At 46.6% G+C, this 14,678-nt stretch overlaps 1 protein-coding gene across 1 annotated transcript; it reads left to right on the top strand.

The window, feature by feature from the left end:
• Window positions 1–559: 559 nt before the first annotated feature.
• Window positions 560–14,182, top strand: LOC309619664 (uncharacterized protein). The gene is made up of 4 exons (XM_082375105.1): window positions 560–650; window positions 2,805–2,951; window positions 7,567–7,675; window positions 10,267–14,182. The coding sequence occupies exons 3-4, from the start codon at window positions 7,640–7,642 to the stop codon at window positions 10,642–10,644; spliced, it is 414 nt and encodes a 137-aa protein (XP_082231231.1). The 5' UTR covers window positions 560–650; window positions 2,805–2,951; window positions 7,567–7,639; the 3' UTR covers window positions 10,645–14,182.
• Window positions 14,183–14,678: the final 496 nt, after the last annotated feature.

Below are 14,678 nucleotides of genomic sequence, written 5' to 3'. Positions count from 1 at the left end.
TTTATTGCAAACCAAGCCTTGAGGAATTTGTGTCACTTCCCATATTATAGTTTCAGATCCTGGCCACCATCACCACCACTGCCACACACACCCACGTACCCACTAGCTAAAAAGACAGATGCTTCCTTGAATATTTAGCTTAAACGTTGTCACGGTTGGCCTGTTGATCGATAGCAACCATCTGAAGAGGTGAATCCCAACCTGCAGTGTTGCATATATATTTTATTTCACAGACTCTCGCCTGTTTCCAAGAGTGCTGTGAGATTTGTATGTGTGTTTTTTTTTTAATGAATTTAAATGAATATTGCTTTGAGAATTAAGTTTGACCATTTTCCAGTACCCAGTAGGCTAATAATGGACGTGGAAGCCCCCCCGGGGAATCTGTTCAACTGGACGCACGCAGGAGACCCACCCCGTCATCCGCCATTCACGGTAGTGCTGGCTGCCGACACTTCCCTGAGCTTCTGATTCCAGCCAGAGTCTTGCTGTCATGGACTTCACAGGGTCGTCATCCCCCGATCAGCGAGGAAGTCTGGAAACCATCAGCTTGTTACCTGAAAACTGGGTTTGCCTCTTGTTGGGCATCGAGCCAAAAGACACAACCAAGCCAAAGATCAGGAGAAGGAAGGGTTTATTATTACTTGCAGCAAGTAAGGAGAACACTGGGGATCTTTCCCAAAGCAGTGTCTCTCTGAACCACAAAATTGGGAAAGTTTTAAGCTAAGGGTCCATGCATATTCATGAAGGGGCTTGAGCAGAGGAGAATTCAGCATAGAATTGGGGCAAAGGTCAACAGAGTCCAAGCTTCAGTTGATTGAAGTCAGGAGGGTCAGGTCAGCACCGTCATTCCCTCCTCTACCTTCGGGGGAACCTTAGTTCCTGCAGAACTCAAAGACACATTATTATGTATATCCCTTGAGGAAGAACTAGGACTCTGATTTATCATTTCACTATTGTTTGACTCCTTTTCTCTGTTCCTGCATTCCTTTGTTCCCTTAGCATCATTAATTACTGAGACGTGTTCAAGGGCGAGCACTGTGGCCAGCCTTAGATCCCAAAATGGCTTCTTCTTATGTCAAGAAAGCCATTCCTGGTTCTCTTTCTCCCGGGATCCCCTAACCTATCTGCTTACAAGCTCACAGGTCCTCTCCCTTGGCTGTACATCAGCCCCCCAGGCCAGACCTCATAGTCTCTGAAAAATTTAAAAGCTTTCCAGGTGACACACAACCCCCAAGGTTGAAAACTATCACATTTGATGGAATTTTCAGACAAAATGTGTGGCATAAATTGCAAAACAAGGGTAGGGTTGGGTTTTTTTGTTTTGTTTTCCCATATTTCAGTTTCATTATAAATATGTCTCATTCAGTGCGTAAAATTTGGGGGGGAAAAAAAACATTCACAACCCCAAAATAAGGAGAAAACCACTGGTACCATTTAATCGTATTTTCTACTAATGTTTTCTATCCATATTTTTTATATAACTAAGGCCCCAGTGTAAATACACAAAGACTATTTGGTTTTATTTTGTACTACTTGACACTGTAAGGAAGCATTTTCCAGGCAAGGCAGGCAGTATGGTTATCAGAAAATTAGAAGTAAAAATCCTCCCATCACTTCAAGGTCCATCCCTCCCACCCACCTTAGCCTCACTAGGTCAAAACAAGGACTCGCCAAAGTATTTAAAATGTTAGAACACAAAAACAGTTAGTCAAGACTTAACTGGTTTTACCTCAGAGCCTCACCGGATAAGGGCTCTTTTAATAACAAAGCTTCTATTTAGGGATACTGAATTGCCTTCCTCTTCAGAGTCTATGGGCCACTTGCTTTGATGTGCAGTTCCCTTTAAACCTTGCTTGTTAGGCACCTGGAAATTCCTGAGAAGATCTTTAAGTCAACAATACAGATTTTTGAGCCTTGACCTGACCTGATGTCCCCTCCATGCCTTCCCGAAGCCTCTTCCAAAGGCAGTGTGCCTGGGGTGATAACGGGATCCCAGCCCCAGAGGGCGCGTCCATCCCTACTTACCACCACCCAAGTGCCAGAAGGGAGCTGCCAGCTGGAGGTGGCTTTTCCTGCCCTTGAGTGAAGGTGTTCGTTGACCCCCTCAGACTTCTGACAGCTCCCCCAAAAAACAGCTTGCCAAGGGCAGGAGTCCTTGTCAATGGGCACCTGTCCTCTCTGGAAATCTGTAAATTCTCTTTGAACAGTTTATATTTCACTTAGGTTACTGTGCATAATTACAGAGGGTGACTCACGGAGAAATGAAACAGCTTAGAGAAATGATCACATATACACTATATATGCACACACACATAGACTGTCCATAAAGTACAAGTGTAAAGATTATGTGTACATGAAAACACATTATATTATAAAGGAGAGCGAGCCAGACTTCATTCTAGATGACAGTCCACCCCACCTGTCCCTTATGATCCATGGGCAGGTGTGCAAATGACAGAGCCTCCCTCTGAAGCCCCACCAGACAGTACAGAACTTTCTCAACTTACAATGGGGTTACCTCCTGATACACCCATCATAAGTTGAAAATACCGTAAGTTGAAAATGCATTTAATGCACCTAACCTACAGAACATCATAGCTTTGCCTAGCCTACATTAAACATGCTCAGAACACTTACATTAGCTTACTGTTGGGCAAAATCATCTAACACAAAGCCTACTTTATGATAAAGTGTTGAATATCTCATGTCATTTATTGAAAACTGTACTGAAAGTGGAAAACAGGATGGTTGTCTGGGTCCAGAATGACTGTCGGTGAATTGATTGTTTACCCTCATGATTGCAGGGCTGACCCGAAGCTGAGACTTGCTGCCACTGCCCAGTGTCACTGGAGAGCATGCCGCCAGCCCAGGAAAAGATTAAACTTCAAAATTCGAAGTACGGTTTCTACTCACTGCATATCACTTTCACGCCATCCTAAAGTCAAAAAATTGTAAGTCAAACTAAGCTGGGGACCATATTCTGTACTTGGTAACAGAGGAAAGGCCTTTGCCCCTGCAGAGCCCAAATCAAGGCTTTCCAACTTTGTTTGCATAAAATACCACTGTTTTACAAAGTAAACATGAGCAGAATAATTTAACAAGAATGGCTGTTGTCTTTCAGGTAAACCATAGATTCTTTAGAATTTGAGACAAACTAAAGCCTTCACAATCAATCACTCTCTAAAAAATCATTCCAAAAATGTATTTCATTCATCAGAATGCTGCCTTTTTCCAAAAGAAATTTGAAGTGGGTTAAGGTAAAGAATGTGTACAGATTAAGATTAACAAAGCAGGGACTTCCCTGGTGGCACAGTGGTTAAGAATCCACCTGCCAATGCAGGGGACACGGGTTCGAGCCCTGGTCCGGGAAGACCCCACATGCTGCGGAGCAACTAAGCCTGTGTGCCACAACTACTGAGCCTGTGCTCTAGAGCCCACAAGCCACAACTACTGAGCCCGTGTGCCACAACTACTGAAGCCCGCATGCCTAGAGCCCGTGCTCCGCAACAAGAGAAGCCACCGCAATAAGACACCCACGTGCTGCAACGAAGAGTAGCCCCCGCTTGCCACAACTAGAGAAAGCCCGTGTGCAGCAATGAAGACCCAGCGCAGCCAAAAAAAAAAAAAAAAGATTAACAAAGTAGACAGGAACAGAGCAAGTGGGAAAATGAGGAGAAGCAGACATCCTAACCCCCAGAACTAGCTAACCACTGTGACTGACGGTCAGACTTGGCTTCAAGAGCAAGTATACAAGGCAGTTAGTAGGAAACCTGGAACATGATAAGGGCTAATAAGTCGTGGCCAGTATTATTATAATTCATAACCAGTATTACAGTTCTCAAATACCCATTTTATTTCATCGCATGAAGTTGCAGCTACATTCATTTTTAAGTCTTTAAAATAATTTTGGAACAAGACGCCATTGGATTGGAATCTTCTGGTACAGTGCAGCACCAAGCTCACTCTTCTAACTCAGGATCATCTGAGCCTTGCATTTCAGCAATTAAAAAAGAATGATTGGGAACTCCCTGGCAGTCCAGTGGTTGGAACTCCGTGCTTCCCTGCAGGGAGCACGAGTTTGATCCTTGGCCGGGGAACTAAGATTCCACCAGCCAAGCAGCACGGCCAAAAAAAAAAAAAAAAAGATTAAACTAGAAATGTCCTTTTCCCATACGTTTAGCTCTTCCATCTCTGACTGGAAAATTTGGAGGCAATAAGGTCCCTGATACTTTGGTCTGCAAAACATCTCTGTGATTCTTGATAGCCATGACAAATAAGAAAAAAGAGTAAGTTCCATTGTTCCCATCACATATAATGGAAGGTTTCAACTATAATAAGACTCTCAAAAAATATTTCTAGTGCAGGTCAGAGAGACACAGAATCGAACCAAACAGGATTTTTCTGTTATCTGTCATCTGGATCTGAGATGCTGCCCTCAAGAACCAACTTGTACAGCCAACGGCCCCAGTGCAGTCCCTGCGACTCTCCCAGAAATGCCTCATGTCGGGGTCGGGAGTGAGTGTCGCACTTTAGACAGCAGACGGTGGCTGGCACCAGCGGCACCATTGCAGAGATTAGGAAAACCAGCGGGTTCCACCTGGGCACAGAGGCCAAATCTCTCTCCATATGCCCTCCTTTAGCTCTTCCTTTTCGCCTTCTGCCAAATCCTCAGGTGAGTCCATCCTAAGAGTCACCTGAGTTAATACCAGAAGGAGGTTTATAAAAGCGTTACCTCTGCCCAGGTATCTAGCACAGTGCATGGTGCACGCTCAGTAAGTAAATGAATGGGAACCAAACAACATCCAAACAAAAATGACCCTAATGGTTCCAGTTCAGTCCAGAAAAACAAAACAAAAAAACCCCCACGGCATTTAAAGAAGAGAATGAGTCGTCAAATAAAATTGTCAAAATGAGACCCCCTAGATTTCACCCCATATGCAGCCTCCCCCTTCAGTCAGGCCTGCCTGCTGCCCCTTCATTGCTATGATCATCCACCTCTCGTCATCAGAAACTATCATCAGCTATTATTATTTAGCAATTCTGTCTTAATGAGGTTAAGAAGATTGGAGGTGAGAGGAGGGACAGCAGATGGAATATATTCTATTTTCTGAATTGATAAGAAGAGAAAGGAGACAACGTAGACATGGTCAATTTCCATCATTAATCAAATAGAAAATACTAATTTCCTGAAAAAATTTGTGGGTTCAATGCCTCTTTACTTTTTCTTTAAAAAATCTGCATTTGGTCCCAACCCACCAAGGTGAATGTAATTTTCTTGGATTTATCTCAGGCGAAAAACTACCCTATCTCGCTTCGTTCACAGTTAAGAACCTCTAAAAGCTACCTCCTGTCTATTGGAATTTTTATTTAACCAAAGGAATAAGCATTAATACTAATATATGTGTTGTTTACACTGTGATTATGCAAAGCGGAGAAAGTAAAAGAACAATTTGACTTGTAGAGTCTTTACATCATTGTTAAATTCTGCAACCCTGTCCCATCACATCCCCACACTAAAAATCTTCAGAGGTGATTATCAAACTTCATACATGTATTTTAAAAAGTTTGTTTGCATGTATAGAACATGATTCCACCTGTGATGTGAGCCTAGATACACAAACCCTATTTCACTATTAGGATTGTTGTTTGTTTCTGTAAGTAAAATTTCCAGCGGACACATGGTAGTTGTTAGAGGTGCTTAACCATGAGGGCAGCAGCTGGCGGCCAGGATTAGAACACGCCACGCTGGTCTTCAGAGAGCGAGGGGAGAGCCTTTTTCCCCTGACTGCTGAGCGGCGGGACCTCCATCAATCAGCCCAACACCCAATCTCTCAGCTAACGATCGACAGATTCTTAAGAAGTTTCTTCTTGCTTTTCTCCTGGAATGTTCCTACCACAAGATCAAAGCCACGTTCAGAAATATCACTACATGCTATCTACGCTGATTTTTTTTTTTTTTTCAGTGCAAAGCAAGGAAGAGTGGCGTTGGCCCAGTAGTCCAGAAGCTCTTATCCAAGAGATGAGTGAAGGGAGGTTATAAGACCCTCCTTGTTTTACCTCTGATCCCAGAGGCTTGAGCCCCCAAAGGTCAAGATGGTGGCCTCCCTTAGAGCCGTGAAGGATGGGCCCGGAGCAAACTAAGCTGGGCCTGGGTGCAGAGAAGTTAGTACACGGGTCAGGGCACGGCAGTCCGGGTTGCTAGGGCTGACACCCCGTCCCGCCCCCCGCCCTCCTCCCTGCCCCGCCCCCCGCCCTCCTCCCTGCCCCGCCCCATTCCCCTTGCTCCCGCTCTGCCTGCCTCCCCTCACTGGCTTTACTGGTTTTACTTGCCCTTTAGCCAGCCTGGTCCATCCCACAGCAGACTCCCAGCCTCTGCTCTCTCCTCGTCCTCTTCATACCCCAGTTTCCACTGGCACCTCCTCCTCGGCTGCTCCCTAGATGCTGTTCCTTGGGTTTCTGTCCGGGGCCCTCCGTGAGTCATTTCACCCACGCCCCTGGCTTCAGCTGCCTCCAGTCTGCTCACTGTGGCCCGGATTTCCAGCCTGGCTGTCACCTGATATCCAGGCTCCGGCCGTCTTCTGGAGAGCACCACCCGATGGCCTTCCAGCCCTGCATTCACCGTGTGCTTCCGCCCGACCAGCCTCCCAGAAGTGCCTCACGTGGGGGGTCTGGAGTGAGTCCCACTTGATTCCGCCCCAGTTTATGCAGTGGCTGACACCAGTGGCACTATTGCAGACGTTAGGAAAACTAGCAGATTCCATCTGGGCACGAAGAACAAGTCTCTCTTCATGTGCCCTCCTTTAGCTCTTCCTTTTACCTTCTGCCAAACCCTCAGGCAACTCCATCCTTAGAGTCACCTGAGATGATACCAGTTTATGAAAGCATTACCTCTTCTCAGGTATCCAAGTGCGTGGCTTTAAGGACCTGTTCTCCCAAACTAGCAAACTTTCTGTCGTACGTTATTCCTTCCTACACAGTCAGCAGCCAGCTCAGCTCAATTCTACATCCTAAGTATTTCGAGACACTGTCCCTTTCTCTCCGTCCCACCCACCGCCTGAAGCAGGCTTCATCACCTTCATCCTGTAACAGCTTCCAGATTGCTTTTCATCACTCCCCCGTCTCTAGTTATCTTCCCAAAACACAGAATCCACCACGCCTCCACACGCTCGATGACTTCCAGTCTCCAGGCACCCACCGTGTCTCCCGGCCCCAGCACCCCACCCCCCTGCATGCCGTTGGTCACACTGTCTCCTCAGCTCGGAATGCTCTTGTCTCTGCCTGTCAAACACCCACTTACCATTGAAAAGCCCAGGTCAGACACAAGCACCCCCAGTCCCCTGGGCAGGGTCAACAGCTCCATGGGCACGTGGACCTACCTCCTGGAGCTCAGGGCTGTTCCCTTCCTCACCCACTACCTACCCGACTCCCAAATGCGATGCTTCAACGGGCCAGGTGCTCAAAAATGCCTGCTGCTTTTGATTCCACCAGAAAAAGAAAGCTGGAAAGTCACAGATCGGTTTCCTAACAGTCTCATTACATTGTCATTCTCTCCTGTCCTCACAACAGATACTGCTTACATGAGAATCTAATCTGCTGGGTATTTATTGAAGTGACTTCTAGAAGCAAAGAACAAGCTCTTATGAGGAAACTCTCACCATGGAAGCCTGTTCGGGAGGTAACAGACACCCCCCGGGAGGGGTCAGTCTTTACCTGAACAACCCGGAGCATGGCAGGGGAGGGCAATGAAAGGAGGGAGAGGGAAAATGTGTTTCCATTAAAAGGTACCAGTGCTGTAAAAACTCCCAGGGTTAGAACCCCTGTCCCCCTAACAGCATAAGAACTCCTCATATGTGTCTAGGTGTACAATTCTATTAGGCCGATAGAGAAGTAATGGACTTAATAAACTTCAAAGAGCAAATGACACTACGTGATGATCAGATAAGGACTCTGGGGGTGGGCTGGCTCTGCTCTGCGCCCTCTCTGATCGGTCTCTCCCCCTCCCCGCCTGCCGGCTTCCCCACTGGAGCCTGGCAGAGGCTGGATCACGGAAGGCCATGGAAGGCTGGGGAAAGGCTGGCAGGGGGCAGAGAGGCCAGTGAGGAAGAGACGGAAATGTCATTTGGGCTGTGGGACAGCAGGATAATGTGGCACCTTCTCTCCATCACTTTCTCCCCTGCTGGAATCTGGGCTCTGGTTGCCTCTCTCCTGGACTGCTTTCCCTGGTCACTAAGCTCAGTGTCCCACCGCCACCCGTGCCCGCCATCACTCTGGTCGCCAGGCTGCCACCAGAGCAGTGTCTCCAAGGGGCTAATGTAACCTTGTCTTTCCCTCGCTTCCCAGGGCCCTCTGCTATTACAGCATTAACCCACGTGCTTCCCAGTCCTAACCCCTGCCCCTCTTCACCTCCCATCCCAGTTGATAGGTCTCAGCAAGTCATCTGTTGCCTCTGGATACTTACTGGCTCTGCCCTTCTCTTTGCTTGGAATCTCCTTTTCAAGATTTAGGTCAGGTGTCTTGTCTTCAAGGAAGATGTATATACACTGTTGACCTAAAACAAATAGAGTGCCAGATATTTCTCCAACAAAGATGGGTTTATTTGGGACCAGCAGAGAATTGTGGAGGGGAGCAAGACGCCACCCCAAAATGCCTCTTTGTCAGGCAGATTATTTCGAGCTGAAAACAGTCAAGGCCCCAAAAACTCAGAATCTTTGACCTTCTCCCTAACTGCCTAAAAGAATTTGCGTAGCGGGCCTGTTCCCGGAACGGAGCTGTCAGCAGAGACCTCAGCAGAGCGTGTGGGCTCCGTGTGGTGGGGAAATGCCCAGGGATCAGGGTCCACGCTGGGTCCCACTGCAAACATCCACCAGACGTTTGCTTTTCCACCTCCATGGGCATTGCCTTCCTCCCCTTCCAAGTCCCAAACCACTACCCCCAACAGCCTCTTTTGCCTTTAGCTGAAGTATTTCAGGTGAGGGCTTGGGTCATTTTCATGAGTTACTCAGTTTTCCTGGGTCTCTCCCATGTATACATGTTACTGAACTTTTGTTTGATTTCCTCTTGTTAATCTGTCTCATGTGCATTTAACTCTTAGACCAGGCAGAAGAACCTAGAGGGGCAGAGGAAAATTTCTTACTCCCCAGCAATTGCAGTTTGGGGTCTGCAGCCATGGTGGGCCAGGGGCAAGGGAAGGAGATTGCTTTTATGGGGCGGGGAGGAGAGAAGTTGGGGAGCTACAGTAAACAAAGAGTCTATGGCTTTTCATTGGCTGAGTGCTTACCAGGAAAGGAGTCTTTCTCCTTCCTGGTGGGCTCTGCTGTCATCACAGGGCCTGAGATCTCCCCTTTCTGGTCTCCCAACTCCATTTAAAATAAATTGAGGGGGACTTCCCTGGCGGTCCAGTGGTTAAGACTCCAAGCTTCCACTGCAGGGGGCACGGGTTAGCTCCCTGGTCCGGGAACTATGATCCCACATGGCACACAGTGCCGCCAAAAAAAAAAAGAAAGAAAAGAAATTGAGGTTTCTATTTATTAATTTTTACAACATTGACACACAGACACACTCAGACACACATATAGACACACTCAGACACACATATAGACACACACACACACACACACACACACCCACCCCATACTGCACCATACTCTAAGACTGGGCTAAATCCCTTCCCCGGGCTCTCCTAGCACCTCATCCCAACCTCTGTCACTGAACTGACCAGCTTTTACTGACAAATCTGTCCTCCTATCTCGATGATAAACCCTTCCGGGTCAAAGACCATGTCCTTCGCAACTTTAGCACCCTGCTTTCCCCACGCTCTATCTGGTTCAGAGTGGGCCGTCGATAAAGCTTTGCTAACTGAACCCAACCATAATTCAAGGCAGGCTGGAGGGACTGGGAAATGGAATGGCTTCCAGGGTGACCAAATGTAAAATTGATTCCCCTCTCCGAATCCCTGGGCAGACTGCAAACTTTACAGCAATGGACAGTATCACATACCCTCACCCTTCAAGTCTTATCCTTGCCCCTTAAAGCACACATAAAAATTGGACTCCTAAAACTCAGCCATTCGCTGTTGAATTCAAGGTCTTTCTCCAATTTGAGATATTCCACAGAAGAAATCGAGGCATTTCTAGGTAGCTGAAAGGAAACAGAAAAGAGACTTACTTAAAGCTTCATTCAGCTCTCACGTCATTTCCCATTTATCTCCTATATTAAAACGTTTTGAATGCGGAAGCTACATCTGATTCCTCTTTCTATTTCCCACAGCTCCTAGCAGGATGCTTTGGATATGAATGGCAAAGCGCTGGAGGAGAAGACAGGATAGGATGGACGTGGGCCCTTTGGATTTGCCAGAGGAAAAAAATGACATGTAACTTGGAAATGTACGTGCCACAACCTACGTCCATTGCAGGAACTTGGCTGTGTTTGTATCCGTTCCACGCAGTTTATGCACCTGAGTTGTCTGCTCACCTGTGTCACATCACGGCCACGAGCACAGGCTTTGGGACCACACAGCTCTGGGCGGAATCCCAATTCTGTCACCCACCAGCTGTCCACCCTGGGGCTCAGGGTCCTCACCTGTATAGAGACGATAACACACCTCACAGGGAGGGTCCAGCACTCAGCTCGGTGCCAGGCACATAGAATGTGCTCTATAAACAGTCGCTATTGGATTGTTGTGGTTGTTATTGTTATGTGGGTCCTCAGTACATTTGAAATGAGAGCAGAGATTCTAAATTAGAGCAGGACACTATTCAAATATTGGTAGAGGTTTGGCAGTTTGGAGAGGTATAATGGGAGATATCACACCTGAATATAAGTAGAGACAAACAGCAAATTAGTGAAGAAACTTGTTAAAACCTAAGACCGGCACTAAGCAGGGCGCTTCCTTGGCAAAACAGGGCAGGTGGGGAGGCGGAGGTCCAGCTCGGCCCACCACGTGGAACAGGAGAGGGAAGGCATGTCCGGCCACTGACAGAGTCTTGGGTCTCAAACCTCATTTAGGTCCCTGGTGGCAGCAAGTTCCCACCTGGAGAGGGGGAAGCAGCCCAGGAAATCCAGGGATCAGGCGATCCTGAGTCTGGATCTTAGATACCTTGTGCAGAATTCCAACTGGAGCCACACAGATGCCCTGTCCAGTGGTGATGAAACCCTGGGCTTCTCTGAGGCTCTGGACACCCCATGGGATTGGCCACCAAGCACAGCTGGGACCACGATGGGAGCCCAGGGGTCAGCTGGGGGTCCAGGGTCCCTAAACCCACAGGTATGGGGGGTGGTGCTTAAACTCTGTAATCCTTTCCTGCCTGAGAGCCAACTCGGGAACCTGCACTGAGGGGTGAGCCTCAGTGAAGTCAGCGGCCCCAGCTCTGAGCAGCTGGTGGAGAAGGAGTCCAATATGGAATATGGGATGCAAGCCACACGTCCTGCCGAATTCAAATAGGTTGAATTATCCATCGTCAGTGTTGGTCGACTTTTTTCCTCCCCAGAAGCGTCTTTGTACCAAGGTATGGCTACCTAGCCCACTGACAGCCACATACCATTAACTTGCAGATATTTTTATTTATTTTTATTTTTTTAATTAAATTTTTATTTATTTATTTATTTTGGCTGTACCTCACAGCTTGTGGGATCTTAGTTCCCCAACCAGGGATTGAACCCGGGCCCTCGGCAGTGAGAGCGCAGAGTCCTGACCACTGGACCGCCAGGGCATTCTCTGCAGATATTTTATAATAACATCATCCATCACTTACATGGTGCTTTGCAGACTCCAAAGCACTTCCATAAAAACTGGGCTCACTTGTTCCTTAGAATAACCTGTGAGGTAGAAAGGGAGGTGATTTTTATCACCTGAGAGAGATTTTGATGCCTGAGAGAATTTGAGAAGGTGTCATACAACAGTTGACTTGGGTCTTGGAAGGAGGAATAGAAGTTTGCCAAGCACAACTGAAAGGTTGCTTCTCTGGAAGTCACAGTCATTTGCCCCATTATATGGATGCCAGCTCATCTGCCCAGCCATTTTAACGCTGGGCTGAGAGCAAGGGCGACGTACTGCTTCCAGTAGAATATCCTTGTGGGACCAGTGCGCTGGGACTCGCGTGTGACCTACAATCTCAGTTTTAATGTAACTCTTCCAAAGCAATTAAAAATACTTTACCCACAGATTGACGTTGAATTCCCTTCCCTGTACCCAATTAAAAAATAATGATAACAGTCTTATTAGATCTAAAATAAGCCCAGATTAGAAACAGCCTGTTTAAACATCAATAAACTTCTCTTAATCCCTGCAGTGGAAAAAGAAAGAGGCTCCTCTCTGTCTTCCCTAAAAAGTCAGTATTTACACAAAGCATTGCGTTGCCGGATTCGGAGACGCAGAGGTGCCCGAGTATTCACCCAGCTGCCTGCACCCCCCTGGATCCTGCAAGACTTATTTGGCTATAACTAATCTTGGCTCTAGGCTTGCTTACATTTTTGGGTGACCCTTTTGCCTGGAATGCTTCTCAGTGTTCTCATTAGCGCTGTCTTCCCGGCCCCGGCCCTCGCTCTCCTTTTGTTGCTGTTACTGTCTGTCCTGCCATTAGTAATCCTGACTGCTCCCAGGAGCCAGGCCTGGCGCGCTCCGCATCACGCTGACACTGTTCCGGCACCAGACCCGGCCCGACTCCTCCTCCCTCACCCTGTCCTCACAGCCAAGCACCTCTGCTGCCCTTCCTGTGCATTTACAGTTGGAGTTTTTGTTGTTGTTGTTGTTCTTTTTCTAATTATAAAATATATTTTATGCTTCTTACAGAGAACTATAAAGAGAGATATCAAGAAAACCCTCATGATCTACACTCAGAGTCAGACACCGCTATTTTTCTAGCATAATCCTTATTTAACATCTGTTTTATTGTATGTTTCATTCAGAAAGTAATACAGGGAGTTCCCTGGCGGCCTAGTGGTTAGGATTGGGCACTTTCACCGCCGTGGCCCAGGTTCAGTCCTTGGTCAGGGAACGAAGATCCTGCAAGCCGTGTGGAACAGCCAAAATAAAAACCAACCAACAAATAAATAATTTTTTTAAAAGTAAGATATCTCTTGATATGATGTGATGAGAATGGCACTTAACTTTTGTGGTCTTTTCCCCCAAAATTCATAACCTCAATCTAGTCATGAGGGAAAACTTCAGACAAACCCAAACGGAGGGACACTCTACAGAATATCTGACTGGGACTCCTCAAAACTGTCAAGGTCATCAAAAACAAGGAAAGCCTAAGAAAATGTCACAGTCTAGAGGAGCCTAGAGAGACACGATCACTAAACATAACACGGTGTCCTGGACGGGCTCCTGGAACAGGAAAATGACATTAGTTTAAAAACTTTAAAAACCCCATTAAAGAATGGACGTTGGTTAATAAAAATGGTTAATTGTGACAAATAAGTTAACAATAGAGGAAACTGGGTACTTGACATATGGGAACTCTCTGTATTATCTTTGTAATGTTTCTGTAAATCTAAACCTATTTTCAAATTTAAAGTTTATTTTTTTCTTCCAGTTTTATTGAGATATAATTGACATTCAGCACCGTATAAGTTTAAGGTGTACAGCATAGTGATTTGACTTACATACATCATGAAATAATTATCACAATAAGTTTAGTGACCATCCATCATCTCATATAGATACAAAAGGAAAAGAAAATTCTTTTTCCTTGTGATGAGAACTCAGGATGTACTCTCCTAACAATGTTCATATAGAACAACTTTCCTATATAACATACAGCAGGGTTAATTGTATTAATCATATACTACATTACATCCCTAGTACTTTTTATCATAGAGCTGGAAGTTGGTACCTTTTGATCATTTTCACCCATGTTTCGGGAAAAAAAATTCGGACAACATGGAAGTGTGTAAAACAAAAGGCAATAGCTCCCTGCTTCCATCTCCCCACCTCACGGTTGGCACCAGCCTTATTTTCTGGAAATACTTTCTCTTTATTGCACAGTCGCGCTCACGCCGCAGTGCAGTTCTGAATCCTGGCTTTGTTGTTTAGCGTTACAGCATGAGCGTTTTCCCATGTCCTTAAGAGCTCTTCTTAAAGACAATTTTATAGGTTGTGTAACATTCATTGCACTGTTTTCTTGCCTAAGGTAGCGGTGGTCCAGCCCCTATGTTTCCAGGAGGTTTGCTTTCACTACCCGTGTCGTAGAGTTTCCTGCCTAAGGTAGCGGTGGTCCAGCCCCTATGTTTCCAGGAGGTTTGCTTTCACTACCCGTGTTGTAGAGTTTCCTGCCTAAGGTAGCGGTGGTCCAGCCCCTATGTTTCCAGGAGGTTTGCTTTCCCTACCCGTGTCGTAGAGTTTCCTGCCTAAGGTAGCGGTGGTCCAGCCCCTATGTTTCCAGGAGGTTTGCTTTCACTACCCGTGTCGTAGAGTTTCCTGCCTAAGGTAGCGGTGGTCCAGCCCCTATGTTTCCAGGAGGTTTGCTTTCACTACCCGTGTTGTAGAGTTTCCTGCCTAAGGTAGCGGTGGTCCAGCCCCTATGTTTCCAGGAGGTTTGCTTTCACTACCCGTGTCTTAGAGTTTCCTGCCTAAGGTAGCGGTGGTCCAGCCCCTATGTTTCCAGGAGGTTTGCTTTCACTACCCGTGTTGTAGAGTTTCCTGCCTAAGGTAGCGGTGGTCCAGCCCCTATGTTTCCAGG

The sequence above is a fragment of the Balaenoptera borealis genome (assembly GCF_965194805.1).
Source record: "Balaenoptera borealis genome assembly, chromosome: 21".
Lineage (NCBI taxonomy): Eukaryota > Metazoa > Chordata > Mammalia > Artiodactyla > Balaenopteridae > Balaenoptera > Balaenoptera borealis.
This window is presented reverse-complemented; position numbering and strand designations above follow the sequence as displayed.

Excerpts from the sequence above, each read along its gene's own strand:
- LOC309619664 (XM_082375105.1), top strand. The coding sequence starts at position 7,640 with ATGAGGAAACTCTCACCATGGAAGCCTGTTCGGGAG. Across the intron at positions 7,676-10,266 it reads CATGGAAGCCTGTTCGGGAG|CTCCTAGCAGGATGCTTTGG; the intron begins GTAACAGACACC and ends TATTTCCCACAG.